This window comes from Pangasianodon hypophthalmus, chromosome 13 (assembly GCF_027358585.1).
Source record: "Pangasianodon hypophthalmus isolate fPanHyp1 chromosome 13, fPanHyp1.pri, whole genome shotgun sequence".
Taxonomy (NCBI): Eukaryota; Metazoa; Chordata; class Actinopteri; order Siluriformes; family Pangasiidae; genus Pangasianodon; species Pangasianodon hypophthalmus.
The window spans coordinates 13,472,924-13,488,433 of NC_069722.1; the positions used below are offsets into that span (position 1 = coordinate 13,472,924).

The 15,510-nt window shown below is 36.9% G+C and overlaps 1 protein-coding gene across 1 annotated transcript; it reads left to right on the top strand.

Annotated features, from left to right (window-relative positions):
• Positions 1 to 1,121: 1,121 nt before the first annotated feature.
• Positions 1,122 to 11,924, top strand: tspan34b (tetraspanin 34b). The gene is made up of 8 exons (XM_026916251.3): positions 1,122 to 1,303; positions 5,538 to 5,614; positions 7,677 to 7,892; positions 9,733 to 9,807; positions 9,896 to 10,003; positions 10,287 to 10,412; positions 10,736 to 10,828; positions 11,006 to 11,924. Exons 2-8 carry the CDS (start codon positions 5,558 to 5,560, stop codon positions 11,063 to 11,065), a joined length of 735 nt encoding a protein of 244 aa, XP_026772052.1. The 5' UTR covers positions 1,122 to 1,303; positions 5,538 to 5,557; the 3' UTR covers positions 11,066 to 11,924.
• Positions 11,925 to 15,510: the final 3,586 nt, after the last annotated feature.

Below are 15,510 nucleotides of genomic sequence, written 5' to 3' on the forward strand. Positions count from 1 at the left end.
AGTAAAATATTTTGTACTGTATGTCAGATATAAACAGTGGCACTTAATTTCGTGACTAATAAACCTCACTGCTATCCCATAGGTCTTCCTAAGCTAATATTAAATAGTAAATCCATTAGCCTTATCTAATTCTGCATTGACATTGGATGGGCATAGAAACAATAATGTTATGTACTGAATTTCACTTACACTTAAAGCAGATGAACATTTCATCCTTTTCAGTACACTATATACACCTGTACCCTTGCAATTATCCAATCAGGAAATCATAAGGCAGTGGTGCAGTGCATAAAATCAAGTCAAGACCTTCAGTTAATATTCACATAAAAAAAATCAGAATGGGCAAAAAATTTGATCTCCGTGATTTTGACCTCAGTGTGGTTATTGGTGCCAGACAGGCTGGTCTGAGTATTTCAGAAACTGCTGATCTCCTGGGATTTTCATGCATGACAGTCTCTAGAGTATACACAGAAGGGTGTACACAAAAAACATCCAGTGAGCAACAGGATGAGAGAGGTCAGACTGGTTCAAAGTGACACTGGTTGAAAATAAACACTCTTTATATCCACGGTGAGTAGAAAAACATCTCAGCATGCACAACATGCTGAACCATGAGACTGATGGTCTACAACAGCAGAAGACCAATCCTTGCTCCAATCCTGTCACCCAAGAACAGGAATCTGAGGCTACCATGGGCATAGGCCCATGTGCTTCAATGCAAGGGATAAGACTCAAGGAAAATCTTATCTTTTCTACAAAGGAGTTATTAATATCACATCATCAATATCACAAACTTGCTTACATTAACAGGCTGACCTAGAAATAGTATAGTGTGTGTGTATATTCCCGTATTAAATAATCTCTTTGTAGTTCCTGTATCTCAATAGCAGTCACATGCCCGGCAGTGACATCATACTGTTTGGCTTTGCTTCATTTAATAAAATTCTACTCTGTACCAGTAAACATGAGATGTATGATGTGTATACAGGCAAGCCCGTCCATTGTCATGGCCACCACTGCGATGCACCCCCTCCCTTCTCAGGTGGGACTTTCTCCACAGGGAACAAAGAACCGTCACTCCCACTCACTTCTTTCATCTCTTCTCTCCTCCCTCCCTCCCTCCCTCTGGCAATTGTATACCTGCTGCAGTTGAGCCAGAATGATAGAGGCAGAAGTATAGAAAAGACTAGCCGGCGTTTTGTATTTTCAGCCCTGTTTTCTGTGGACACTCAGAAATTCTAAGCTCCAACGCAGCCTCCTGTGATCTTACATTCTTTTCAATCTCTTCAAGTCTTCAGTAAAGGTAAGAATCTCTTTCTCTCGCTCTGTATTACATGACTTTCCCTGGAGCAGGTTTGTTTATACTTGCACTAAGCTTCTTCTCTGAAATTCACCCAGAAACTACCCCAAATAGACATTCTGTCATTATTTTGAGTTTGAAGCCTATCTCTACATTTCCAGTGAACATTTACCACAGTGGACCCTGATTCTTGTTTATTTTTAGTATCGTCTAGTTTTTTTTAATGTATATCATGGAGGTGTCTTTAACAAAAAGTTAAAAACTGGCATTATGTAATTGGCTTGGCGCTTCCATCTATGGGATCTCAAGGGTTCTCCACAGGTTTAGCCATCTCCAGGAAACGTCCGTCACCAGGTGTGCCCAGGACTTCCAGCTCATTGCTCCTCAGAAAAAAAAGAGCGATAACAATGAGATTAAATAAAGGGACAACAGGAAATAAATCCAAAAAAACCTCAATTAAGAAAGGAGAGCCTCATTAGCATGTTTTCTCAGTGGCATTGGATAATATGTGTCAGTTCTACTGCAATTAAACATCCAGCTCCTGAACTGTCATTTTTAAATAGGATAGAAACTGAATCTCGACGGCTGTCTTTGTTTATACGAAGCATGAATGTTCCTGATCTCATCAGGTTACTCACTAATTCAAATGTTCATGCAAAACCTGGAAGACCATCATGCCATGTACAAAGTAAAACAAATGCTGTTGATAAAGCAAAACTCCAGTTCCCAGTTTCTGTTTTCACTGAGTCTTTTGATATTCGGGCTGGTTACATATGACTGGGTACTTAATAAGTCACTGAAGCAACTCACCAGCTGGTCAAGTGTGATGCCGAAACGGACCGTGGACACTGGGAGTTTCCTGTTTCTATGCATATAGGCCATGTTAGGGAGACAGTGAAAAAAAAAAACACCTCTGCAACTAAAAGCTCCTGAGATTTCAGTGTTGCCCTGATTAACCTAACACTAGATAAACATTGACATAACCAGAACAAGCCCATGTAATTCATGCTATCTTTTGTGAAGGGAAGTACAAAAAAATGTATTATTCTGCATCTGACATTTGACCTGTGGCATACACAAATTATGATCAGGTAATGATCTTTTTCTGGAGAGCTTTGTGACTCATAGGATGAGTGAACTGGTGGAGTGAACAAGATCATATTTGGCAGAGAAACTTCCATAAGTGGAATCTAGTAAGTTTTGAATCCTTCAGTAACATATGATTACATGCTTTTTAAGATGTTTAACATTACCAGATGAATTTTTCCGACAGTAGCTGATAGTAACTGCTGACTGTGATGAAAGTGATAACTCTGGTCAGAATTTTAGTGATACTAAACATCAGTGCCTCAAATTCAGAATATTCAATATAAACTGTCATTTATTGGAAATGAGAAGGGAGAGGAAGCTCTTCATCATAACCTTGTCTCTTGGCTCACACGCTATGATTCTTCATGGTTCTTCATGGTTCTTCACCACAATCCCAGTGTGAAAGCAGATGTGTCAAATAAAATCCCTCTTTTTTTAATTGTTGTGTCAACATAAATTCCAAACAGCAAACATACATCTACTTAAAGTTGTTGCCTGAAATATTATAGCATCATGATTCTGATGCAGTTTGTGAGTGAGTAACCTGATGGAATGTGTAGCTATAATTTCTCTGTTAATAGTATTGCTTATGAACACAGTAAGTGTTTTTACAAATCAGTACATTACATTATCACTGCCATTACACTCTAGAGCAGGGGTGTAGACTCAGGTTTGGCTTCTGCTTGGTTGGAATGAAAATCTGCGCTCACAATGGCCCTTTCTGGACAAGATTGGACACCCCTGCTTTAGAGGCACTTATTAAATATAAAGAGCATAAATATAAAAACCAGATATTAATTTGTAAAATGATTTGGTAGAACACTTATCTCAGTTTATTGGATTAAGAACTGTGGATAAGGCCTAATTAATAGGTGTGGTATAGGCTGAATAGATTATGAGAGCCCTTTTCATTATATGCACTGACTGTTTGCATGCTTGCAATGCGTCTGGTAGGCATTTAAATGCACATTCCTGGTTCGAGGTTTTTTAAAACCACCTCTTTGCATGATGAATGGAAAACAACGAACCTAAACATCAGACAAGGCAGCATAACCTAATATTTTTTAGGGTGGAGCAGAATACTTTGAAAACGTAAAGATGGCTGAATACTAAATACATTATATTAAATGTATACAGTAACTTTATATTATTATTTAGAATTTAGAATACATTTAAAATATATTTCTAAAAGACATGTACAACACCTAGGTGGTGCCCGGCTAGCTCAGTTGATAGAGCATGGGACTCTTGATCTCCCCATGCTGGGCGCTAACCCCAGCCACTGGGGGTGCAGAGGCTAGTGCACTCTCCCTGCCGGTCCCAAGCCCGGATAAATGGGGAGGGTTGCGTCAGGAAGGGCATCCAGCATAACACCTGTGTCATATGAATATGTGGACAATGGAAGGTGGTCTGCTGTGATGACCCTTAATGCGAGCCAAAAGAACAACAGCGATGTAAAACACCTAGGTCATGATGTTCCTTGGTTATATTGTCATTTCTTAAGTAAAATATTGACTGTGCAATTTTTGTCCAATTTTCCCTTTGAGCACAAGATGAAGTTGAAAAGTCCAGCTTAGTCTGACCAGATGCCCGCTGCCTGAACACAGGCCGAGCTGGTCAAACTGGTACGCCATCTTTTCATTTGTTTACCAACTTTCTTGTTACATGACTAAAGTGATCAATAAATGATCGAATATTTGTGTTACTGTTGTGGTATTTTCTTAAAAATAACTAAAAAATAACTATGATTTAGCCTCAGTAGCAGTAATTCATAAACTCTTTCCATCTACCAGCACTAACCTGCTGGCAAAGATGGTCTACCAGGTTTGATCAGCCCGGCCTGTGTTCAGGCAGCTGGCATCTGGTCAGACTAAGCTAGACTTTTCAGCTTCATCTTGTGCTCAAAGAGAAAATTGGCAGACAAAAATTGCACAGTCAACATTTTACTTAAATGGATTTTATTAAGCAGAGAGGAAGAGTATTCTCCTACAATTATAAACTGTATTCAGAATGGTGCCTTTCAAAAGGTATCGTGGACTGAATAATAGGGGTTTTCTTTGTTTTTTGTATTCTGTAGTTATAGCTAAGGATTGCAATCTTCATTAGCATTTTGCAACTCTTTAGTGGATTAATAGTGCACGGCCCTAGAAAGCCTGCAATAGATGGTTTGTTCTGACTTCAAATGTTATAATAAAGTAATATTGGGAAACAAATAGTGTGACCGGATTTTTATTATCAGAAAAATCTAGAGGTTTATCACCCCCATACACAAATTAATTGCTTACATGCCTGAAAATTGTGTGTGTGTGTGTGTGTGTGTATGTGAACAAAATCAGACCTCCTGATTTTGTCAATGTAATTTACTTTTTGTCAAAGTTTCATAAAATCCTGAATGTCTTCTCTTTAATGAATTCAACCAAAAGGTGAACACTGACTACACAAGCTGATAACCACAAGTTCCTACCATTGTTACACCGTGTCCCTCGTTCTCTTTCCATGACATCATCTTTGTCTTCTTTCCCTCTACCGTGTGAAAATGTTCCCACAACAATTACAGTAATTGTTCAAAGGTATGACAGATCTTGATGTTGTTGGAAAGGTTAATTTTGCATTGCTGTTGTCTAAGTGTGATAAACAATAATCTCAGTAACTAAATGGTTTACATGTGAACAAACAATTAAAGGCCTTGTCTGAATCTCCTGTAATGCAAGACCCTATGAATAAAATGGTTAGTGATTTCTATATGGTTCACTCAATGTAGATATTCACAAATTAAAGCTGTCATTGTCCAGTTAGCAACAGACCATACTGTAACCACTAACTTGGTAACTGAGGATAACATAACATTATGAAATTTGCTGCTTCTGCTTAGGTAGATACTGGACAGGAAGATTAACTTAGTGGTGTATATTTGACAGAGAAGGATTCACTGAGGTTAATTCAGTTAAATAACTTATCACAGTAAGCTATAACAGTTGTTTCCTGCTTCAGTGCCCTTTGGATGGAGATCCTTAAAACCAAGAACCTCATCCTATTTAATAAAACAATAAACACACAGACTAAGCAGTAGGATATGTGTGTGACCAATTTCGCACTCAGTGTAAATTCTTTTTATGTTCATTCATGTCTTCATGCATGTCTGTTTCAGGTACATCAGACACTGTGAAGATGGGCTGCTTTGGATTTTTGAAAACAATGATGTTTTTTTTCAATGGCATCATCTTTGTAAGTACAATGGATTTATAATTAATGGCAGAACTTTTTTGAGTAGCTTTGTGAAGGTTTTATGCTAGTGAACAGAAGGCTGTCGAAGTTTGTCTTGCTTGTTGATCCTGTTGGATAAAAGCATCTGCCAAGTGTACGTAAATGTATAGTCAGATTTTGAAACTCCAACCAAATTTAACTCCCTTTCGCTTTGTCTCCAAAGCCCAGTCCCTTAAAACACACCCAATCAATACCTAGGCTAGAATGCCTGAGTGCTAGCACATTAGAAGAGCTTTCTCAATTGACAGGACACATGATTGACAGGCAGGTAGAGACGCCCACTTGTTCTGATTGGATGCTTGTTTGTCCACCTCATTTGTTTTTTTCCGTCATGTTTAGTCATGATATTTAGTCATGGCTACAGACAAAAAGCGCAACGTTAACAGTTCTTATTATCCTAAAATTCATCCAAGGGAATGGGAAGGGGATGATGTTATTTTAATAACAAATGATGCATGTCTGTTATTACCATGGAATGATTATATACTACTTATTATGATCTCTAATTTTCATACTTACATAGACCATCTCCTGTACCTTTAAGGTGATACTGAACTGAATTTACAAACCCATTACTAAAGCTTTAAATATCCCCATTTTGGATTAACTGTGTGAGGGTTTTTGTGTTTAGAAATGCATCACTACACAAATTAGTAACCAAAGTAACTGTATTAACCTGCACTGTCATCTATGTTGTGAGAGATTTGTTTCCTTGTTTTCTGACCTTTATTCATGCATGCAAATTGTTCAGTCTCTCAATACCACATCTCAGTGGACAGATACGGTTAATGATGTACCTTACTACTATTATTCTTATGATGGTTGTTAACAAACATATTTCACTAAAGGGAAATGCTAAAAATGTGTCTTAATTGCGCGTCATTTATCAATCTCTTAAAAAACGGGGGAAAAAAACAAAATAGACATACAAAAATTTTGGTATCTCTGATTTTCTTCATACAAATGTGCGTTTTTGATTAATGCCAACTACCCGTAAATTATTAATTAGAGTAATTAATGTGTTCGTGACACAGCTACATTTACATTTACATTTAGTTGCTCCATGACGTATGGAATGCAAAATCTCTATTAAAAACAATGTTCACCGAAAATGGCAATGATAACTAAAAGGTGAAAGAGTGCCTCCTAAATGACCCAGTAATCCATACATAGTCAGTTCCATAAGTTTTTGGACAATGACACAATTTTCGTAATTTTGCCTCTGTGAACCACCACAGCGGATTTGAAATGAAGCAATCAAGATGTGATTGAAGTGTAGACTTTCAGCTTCAATTCAAGGGGTTTAACAAAAATATTGCATTTTCACAGGCTCAAAAACAATTGGCGTTTAATTGGCAAAAACCAACTAACAATCATAAATATTAGGATTATTTTAATACTTGGATCCCTTGCAGTCAATGACTGCCTGAAATCTGGAACCCATGGACATCACCAAATGCTGAGTTTCCTCCCTTGAGATGCTTTGCCAGGCCTTTACTGCAACTGCTTTCAGCTGCTGCTTTTTTCTGGGTCTTTCTGCCATCGGTTTTGTCTTCAGTAAGTGAAATGCATGCTTAATTGGGTTGAAGTCATCGGACATTTAAGAACATATAAGAAATTATGTCACTGTCCAAAAAAGCACAGTAACTCAAGCCAAATGATATGATCTGACACCTATCGATTGAGGTTCACATTAGTGAGTCTCCTTATGTGGAAATTTACCCAAACTCATAAGCTCTCGTTGGATAAGAATGATTTTCAGAACTAAATGAATTTTCATGAATAGCAAAGCTGCTGTATGAACTCTCTTGTGAACAGTGTACGAATAAATTAGTTCTTATCCATCTTTATGAATGAGGTCCATTGTGCACTGGATGCCACAAATAGTGTATAATGCAGAAATAAAGAGCTACATGATATATCAAGTAGTCATGTTTATTTTAATAAAAGGAGAAATCTGATCTAGTGTCCCTGTTTCATGTACTCTTGCCTCTCTATCTACTTCTGTCTCTCTCCTCCACAGCTGGCCGGAGCAGGTATCTTGGCTGTAGGTATCTGGGTGAAGGTAGATAATAACTCTATCATGACCGTTCTACAAGGCCTGTCTGGGGCACCACCTGAGCTGAAGCAGGTGCTGAATGTAGGCTACCTGCTGATTGCTGTGGGCAGCGTGCTGCTGCTGCTCGGCTTTCTGGGCTGCTGCGGCGCTGTTCGCGAGAGCAGGTGCATGCTGCTTATGGTAGGTGTGCTGCCTTGGCTACAGTGTTCAGCACAAATTTGAAAGTCCAGATGGATGGAATTGTATTATAATCCTAAAGATATGTTGCCACTCTCAGTTCTGAAGAGAATGGAACGACTAAAACTGTTAAACTGTTCATTATGGCCTCTTCTTAGTACAACTGAAAACTTTCATACCGCTACTGTCTCAGAACAAAGGTTTCATCTAGCATTATTATGGGCTCATCTGTTTGTCCATCTTGTGGGGGAACACTTAAACTCTGTAGTATCGTATCGTAGAGGAATTAGGAAGCTGACAACCTTTAACTATCCAAAAAAAACCTTTGGTACACTTTTTTTTTCTAGGCATGTAGTTATATTATTACTAGGTAACTGCACTAATACAGCACCATCAATAATGTCCTTTACGGTTGGGGTCAGGTTTTATTCTGTGTTTGCTTATATTCAAGCTTGAAACTACAGAATACTGTTTACATTCAATCACATACCCAGACGTTCATTACTCATTAAAGAAAGTACTCTTTTAACAAGTAATGGCATTCAGAGATCCTACCTTTCAACTGAGTATACTGTGACAGTTTGACGTAAGGAATTGTTCATTCTCTACAGATGACATCACCTTCACCACAGACATTACGTTCTGTTCACGCAGACTTTAATCCTTATAAATGCTTGTCTTTGTTCCTGTAAGAGGATTAAGCAGTGACGGAAAGTACTACAAAGGCTAATAATAGTGAATTAACAATACAATTTTATATTATTTTAGTAGGATACACATACACGCACACACACACACACACACACACACACACCCACACACACTTCCAAACTTAATGTTCCCACCCTGGTGACAAGAATACAACACATACTTAACTGAGTAAAAGTATTGCTACTGTAGAAATAATTCGCTTGAGTAAAAAAGTAAAAGTAGTCATTAAAAAAAATTACTCAAAAAAGTAAATAATTCATCTAGTGAAAATTGTTCATGTCTACAACTAATCTGAAAATGTTCTATTTTCTACTCTGTTCTTATGTTAACTAACCACATGAGCTACGCTGAAGTGAAAACCACCTCGATTATCAACAGTAGCTTGCTAGGTTTGTTAGCTAGCTAGTTAACTAGCTTGTTAATTCATACATGTTTCTAGCTACTTAGCTGTCTAGCAAAGATGCTCTTACACATTATTCTGAGCATCACCTATAGGCTGTAGCAGCATCTAATATAATTACCACGGCAGTCAATAATACTGAACATCAAAAATGATATCTTAAGTTTAATACAGAGCTTTAATCCTGTAAAGCATCCAAAGATCTTTCTAGCTAGCCTAGCTCACTCAGCTTACCTGCACATCTTTCCAGTTGGATGATGAGTTATAAAATGTCAATAGTTCCAAGGGATTTGGCTCGTATAATTTGCATTTCACTTAAAACTGAAGATACCTGATAAATTGGGCCAGGGAGGCTCATGTGTCTCGACTGTCTCAGACATTGCTGCTGCTGAATAAGCATTTGGCACCTGAAATGTAGACTTTCAGCAGGAAACTCTTTATTTCGATTGGGTCTCAAAACTAAATGATCTAAAATAATTGTACTTGTACTGCACCAGAGGGTTGCTCAAGAATGATGAAGCTGAGCTAGCCCACTAGATGTATATTCCTGGGAGGGGATGGGGAGGGGTTTGGGTTTGGGGGTGGGGGGTTTGTGATCTTCTGGCCTTAGTTATGGGAGACGATTTTCTCAGTTGTGGTCACAGATCACACGTGAGGCACATCTCAAGGTATGGTCCCCACACTTTGCTTTGTTTTTAACCATTTTTGTCTGCTTGGTCTTTTCCTCCTTAGTTCTTTGTCATTATCCTGATAGTCTTCATTGCTGAGGTTGCTGGAGCAATTGTGATTGTGGTCTTCAAGGGACTGGTAAGTAACACAGCCTTTATAGATGCAGAGAGCTGCTTTAGACCACCTGTTGCTTGATGATGTCTGCTGCACATTCTGTCTCTCTCAGATACAATCTCTGATAAGTCAAGTGGGAGTTGCTGTAGTGGACGGCATTCGAAAAGACTACGGCGCTAATCCAGATGTCACGGGTCTGTGGAACACCACTATGGACTTGGTTGGTAAACTTTGTCGTTAATTACAGAAAATCTTGATACCATTTTTTTGATTGCATTTCCTGTGTTGATAAGAAATAAAGACACATTTTCAGTAAACGAAGCCATGCCTGATATATTTCTATTCCAAGAGTAGTTATGTCTTGTGTTTGGTCAGTAATCTCTGTAATTAAAGACATGCTTTCTAGGACATAAAGTCCTGCTTAAAATAAACGTATTTAAATGATATGCTAATATCTATGTCTTGTGTTTGTTTAACACCCCCTCTGTCTGGGTCTCTTGTAGCTGAAGTGCTGCGGATTCAACAACTATTCAGATTTCACGGGTTCCCCTTTCGTCCAAAATACCAATCTGTATCCATACCAGTGCTGTCAGCTTCAACCCTGTAAATACAGCAATGCTACAGTTGCGGTAAAGCCTACTGATTTTTATTTCTTTCAGTTAGCAGAGACAATCTATTCATCTAGCTGCTAAAAGAGCTGACAGTGATGCAAGTACTGCAAGACTCAATTTCCACAAACTGACCTAAAAACAAAGAAAACACAGGGACTATTTAGCTGGAGGAAGAGCATGTGTTGTCATTTGTTTTTGGCATTCTCATATTTTATAACTGCATATTAACTCTTCTTCATTTCTTTAACTAAAACAAATTTGCTAGACTGTGAAAATGACTAATATCCCAGTCTTTTTTTGTCTGCTATCTGATTATATGATTTTATCTTTTTCTTCCACAGAATGTTAAGGGATGTTACCCTGCACTGATAAAAGTTTTTGACTCGAATTCAGTTATCATCATAGCTGTGGCCTTGGGAATCGCAGCGCTTGAGGTAATTTAGCCACTCCCCTATCTTTAAACTCTGCCTAGTAGTAAATAATGCAAAATCACAAGAATTATTGTATCAAAAGTTAGTGTTAGAGTAAAGAGAGGGTTATTGGTTATAGCATGTCATTTTGTCATTTTCTCAGAAATAATGTTTCTCCTTTCTGTTTTTCTTAACTATTAGCTCTTCGCCATGGTTGTCTCCATGACCTTGTATTGCCAAATAAAATCTACAGAAGCCTGAAACCTGACCAAAAGCACATCCAAACATCTGAAATTTACAACAGCATATTTACTGAAAACCATTTAAAAATAAATGAATTGATTTTATAGATTTTTTTATTAAATTGTGTTTATTTTTAATATAGGAACACTTGATATATGCACAATAATATATTTATATTCTATAAATGATTTACTATTTTAATGTTGATTCAGAAATGTGATTTTCAGATAATTCAATGTCTACCGGCATTGTGTTACAGATGACATAAAAATTAAAAATGCCTTTTTAGCCAGTTTTGCAATTAAATTATCTGCAATTAATATTATATTAATGATATTTTGTGATAATTATATATTTCTTAAAACGCACCTTTACAAACATTGTTCTGTGTAAATAAATAGCAAATAAAATAACTAATCTATAAATCTTTCAAATTAAGTGACTATTTTTAGCATGACACTGTATGTACAGTATATTTTATGTTGTCATGCTACAATGTTCAGTATATTTTATGTCAATATTAAATATTTTAAAGATGTTTATTTACTTGTTTATATGTGTACATATGCACTTTCATAATGAATTCCCTTTAAGATTAAAAAAATCAGTCAATAATTGCAGTAATACATACATTATAAAAATGATTCAGTAATTTGTGGTTAAAAGACAATGTCCTTTTTTTAACCATTAAAGTTCCAGCTTATTATTCTGTTGTTTATCTAAAGTATATTATTCAGTACCTCCTGTGAATTATTCAGTATCTATTGTGAAAAACTAAATAGGAAATGTACTGTATGTACTTATATACAAAGTAATACTGTTGGATTATTTTATTTCTCACAAAACTAAGGAATCATTAAATCACTTTAATCATTAAGACCTCTCTTCAGCCTCCACTCTTCTTTTCAGTCATCTTTACCTTTCTTTTCTCTCCTCAGTCCCTTCACCCGCCTCTCTTTTCTTCTTCTCTACCTTTATTTTCTCTTCACATCTTTCAACTCCTCTCTAGTGTCAAGATAACATAGTGGCCTTTTCATTTCACAGCTGACCACTAGCCTGTTACATGATCTTAGATCTATATATTTGCTCAAAATACATTATATGGCCAAAAGTATAAGGACACCCATATGTGGGTCTTCCCCGAAATGTTGCCACAAAGCACACAATTGTCTAGAATGTCTTCGTATGCTGTAGCATTAAGAATTCTCCTTTAGGTGAATTAAGGAGCCCAAACATGTTCCAGCATGACAAAGCCACTGTGCACAAAGTGAACTCCATAAAGACATCATATGCCAAGGTTGGAGTGGAAGAACTCGAGTGGAACAGCCACATTCCAAAATCTAATGGAAAGCTTTCCCAGAAGAGTGGAGGTTATTATAACAGCAAAGGGGGGACTAAATCTGGAATGGGATGTTATCCCAAGCACATACGAGTGTAATTGGTTAGGTGTCTACAAACGTTTGGCAATAAAGTGTAAGTACTATCTTGCAAAAATTAAATTCAGTCAAATAAATGTTGTATATTAGATCAGGATTACTTGATTCAATAGCACCAAACATGAAGTGGTCAGCAATATTATCTATACTGATCAGGGTCAACTTTCGCAAAAGCATCGCAGCATAATACAACCCCTGGCAAAAATTATGGAATCACCACAGCTTTTTTACTTTATAGCAAACAAACAAATCACAGATATGACACAAAAAAGGTTTTGTTCAATAGCTTAACATTCTGGTTTGTGAAATATACATTGAAAAAAATCAAGGAGATTTTTTTTATTAATGGCATGTAATTTTCCAAATCAAGTAGAGGAAAAAATTATGGAATCACTCAATGTTGAGGAAAAAATTATGGAATCAATTTTTAATTTCCATTTCTAAAACAAATACTGGGACAAGTCTAAAAATGCTAATAAGTCAGCAGTTAAAAGGGAGTGCTTACGCACTTTAATGGGCTGTTGGACTTGGCTAATTGAAAGGAAACATGGCTCCAATGAGAGAGTTGTCAGTTGAAACAATGGAAAGGATTATAAAACTCCTTCAACAAGGAATTTCAACATGGAGTGTGGCCAAAGAAGTTGGTTGCTCCCAGTCAGCTGTGTCTAAAATTTGTTGCAAGTATAAACTTAATGGGAAGGTTATGAAAGGTAGATATACAGGCAGACTAAGGAAGATGTCAAAGCATCAGGATAGAAAACTCAAAGCACTAAGCCTTGAAAATAGAAAATGCACAACAAAACAAATGAAAAACAAATGGGCGGAAACAGGAGTCAATGTTTGTGACAGAACTGTAAGAAACTGGCTGAATGAAATGAGATTTACGTATAGAAAAGCTAAAAGAAAACCAGCACTAACACCAAAACAGAAGAAAACAAGGTTACAGTGGGCTAAGGAGAAGCAATCATGGAGTATGGATGATTGGATGAAAGTGAAATTCAGTGATGAATCAGGAATCTGCATTGGCCAAGGAGATGATGCTGGAACTTTTGTCTGGTGCTGTTCTAACGAAACATATAAAGATGACTGCCTGAATCAATCAAATTTCCCAACTCATTTATGATATTGGGTTCCACGTCAGGTAAAGGACCAGGGGAGATGGCAGTCGTTACCTCAGCAGTCAATGCACAGTTGTACAGTGAAATTCTGGACACTTTTCTCATTCCATCCATAGAAAATAGGTTTGGTGATGACGAAATAATTTTTCAGGATGACAGTGCATCTTGCCACAGAGCCACAGTGGTAAAGCATTTCTTCAGGAAAGGCATATCAACTCAATGACATGGCCAGCAAACAGTCCGGATCTCAATCCAATTGAAAATTTATGGTGGATATTAAAAAAAAACTGGTCCATAATAAGGCTCCACCCTGCAAAGCTGATCTGTCAACTGCTATTCGAGAAAGTTGGAACCAGATTGATGGGGAATATTGTTTTTCATTACTGAGGTCTATGCCTCAAAGAATAAAAGCCAGAGGAGGAGCAACAAAGTATTAATTGTGTTTTTTTTGTTGATGATTCCATAATTTTTTCCTCAACATTGAGTGATTCCATAATTTTTTCCTCTACTTGATTTGGAAAAAGACATGCCATTAATAAAAAAAAATGTCCTTGAATTTTTTTTATGTATATTTCACAAACCAGAATGTTAAGCTATTGAACAAAACCTTTTTTGTGTCATATCTGTGATTTGTTTGTTTGCTATAAAGTAAAAAAGCTGGGTGAACATCCTCTAAGTGTGGTGATTCCATAATTTTTGCCAGGGGTTGTATTCATCATTAAATGGTAAAGCAAGCGTACATTGAGCACTCATTCTCCCAGTTAAGATGATCTTAATTTTGTGATGTATTTAGGAAACTCCGCCTAGTTAATTTCAATACCGTGTATAATGCTTAAACACCCAGTAGACAAGTCAGCATGAAACTAATAGAAATAATTATGCTATGACAGCCACATTGTCATTGTTGATTTATTTCATCAGAATATATCTGGCTGATCTTGCATAAATCAAATCGAAAAAACTCAGCTTAAAATCTTAGTAACTACATTGGCTTTATTGAAACAGATACTCATTGCACCCTTATTAGCTTCTAAATTTGACACAGTCTTCCACAGAGATGAAAGCCAGAACCTTTCCTGCTATAAGTGGTATAAGCGGCCACTTAAGGCCCCTGGACCAGCAGGGGCCCCATTATTTTTTTAAATAGATATGCAAAAAAAAAAAAAAAAAAAAAAAAAAGCACACTCTACTGTCACTTGACAAAAAGTTTTATGCATCAGGCAGTTGCTTGGTGGCTCCTTGTGGTGTGAAAAGAGCAACAAAATGAGGTAACTAACATAACTAAGGCCAGAAGATCACAAAAAGCAGCAAACATGAAGCATTAATATCTACAGTCATGGGAAAAAGAAAGTACACCCTCCTGCAATTCTATATTTTTATTAAGCAGGGCCAAATAATTGTGTGGTCCTCACCAACTTCTAGAAACAAACAAACAAACAACCTCAGGTGACAAAAAAAAAAAAAAAAAAAAAAAAAAAAAAAACAGATTTCAAGATGTTGTCATTTTGTCCCAAAAAGTAAACCAACATTCAGAAACCAGGTGGAAAAAAATAAGTACAGAAATAGGTTTAAGATATAAGTTCAGTAACATGTAGAGCCCCCTTTAGCAACAATAACTTGAAGTAAACGTTTTCTGTGGGAGTTTATCAGTCTCTCACATCGTTTGGGATAAATTTTGGCCCACTCTTCTTCAGAAAATTGCTTCAGTTCATAGATGTTTGAGGGCATTCATTTATGCAAAGCTCTGAGCATAAGGTGAAAACAAGTTTAGAAATTTCTGCAAATTTATTAAAAAACCTAATCAAGCCCTGCCTCTGCCCTGTGTGCATGGAATTTGTATGTTCTCCCTGTGCTTTGGGGGTTTCCTCCACCAGTCCAAAGATATGTGCTGTAGGTTGATTGGCATTTC

Bases quoted from the DNA above. Each gene is read 5' to 3' on its own strand.
- tspan34b (XM_026916251.3), top strand. From the start codon at position 5,558: ATGGGCTGCTTTGGATTTTTGAAAACAATGATGTTTTTTTTCAATGGC. The intron at 5,615-7,676 runs GTAAGTACAATG...TCTCCTCCACAG, and splicing joins TTTTCAATGGCATCATCTTT to CTGGCCGGAGCAGGTATCTT. The intron at 10,413-10,735 runs GTAAAGCCTACT...TTTCTTCCACAG, and splicing joins ACAGCAATGCTACAGTTGCG to AATGTTAAGGGATGTTACCC.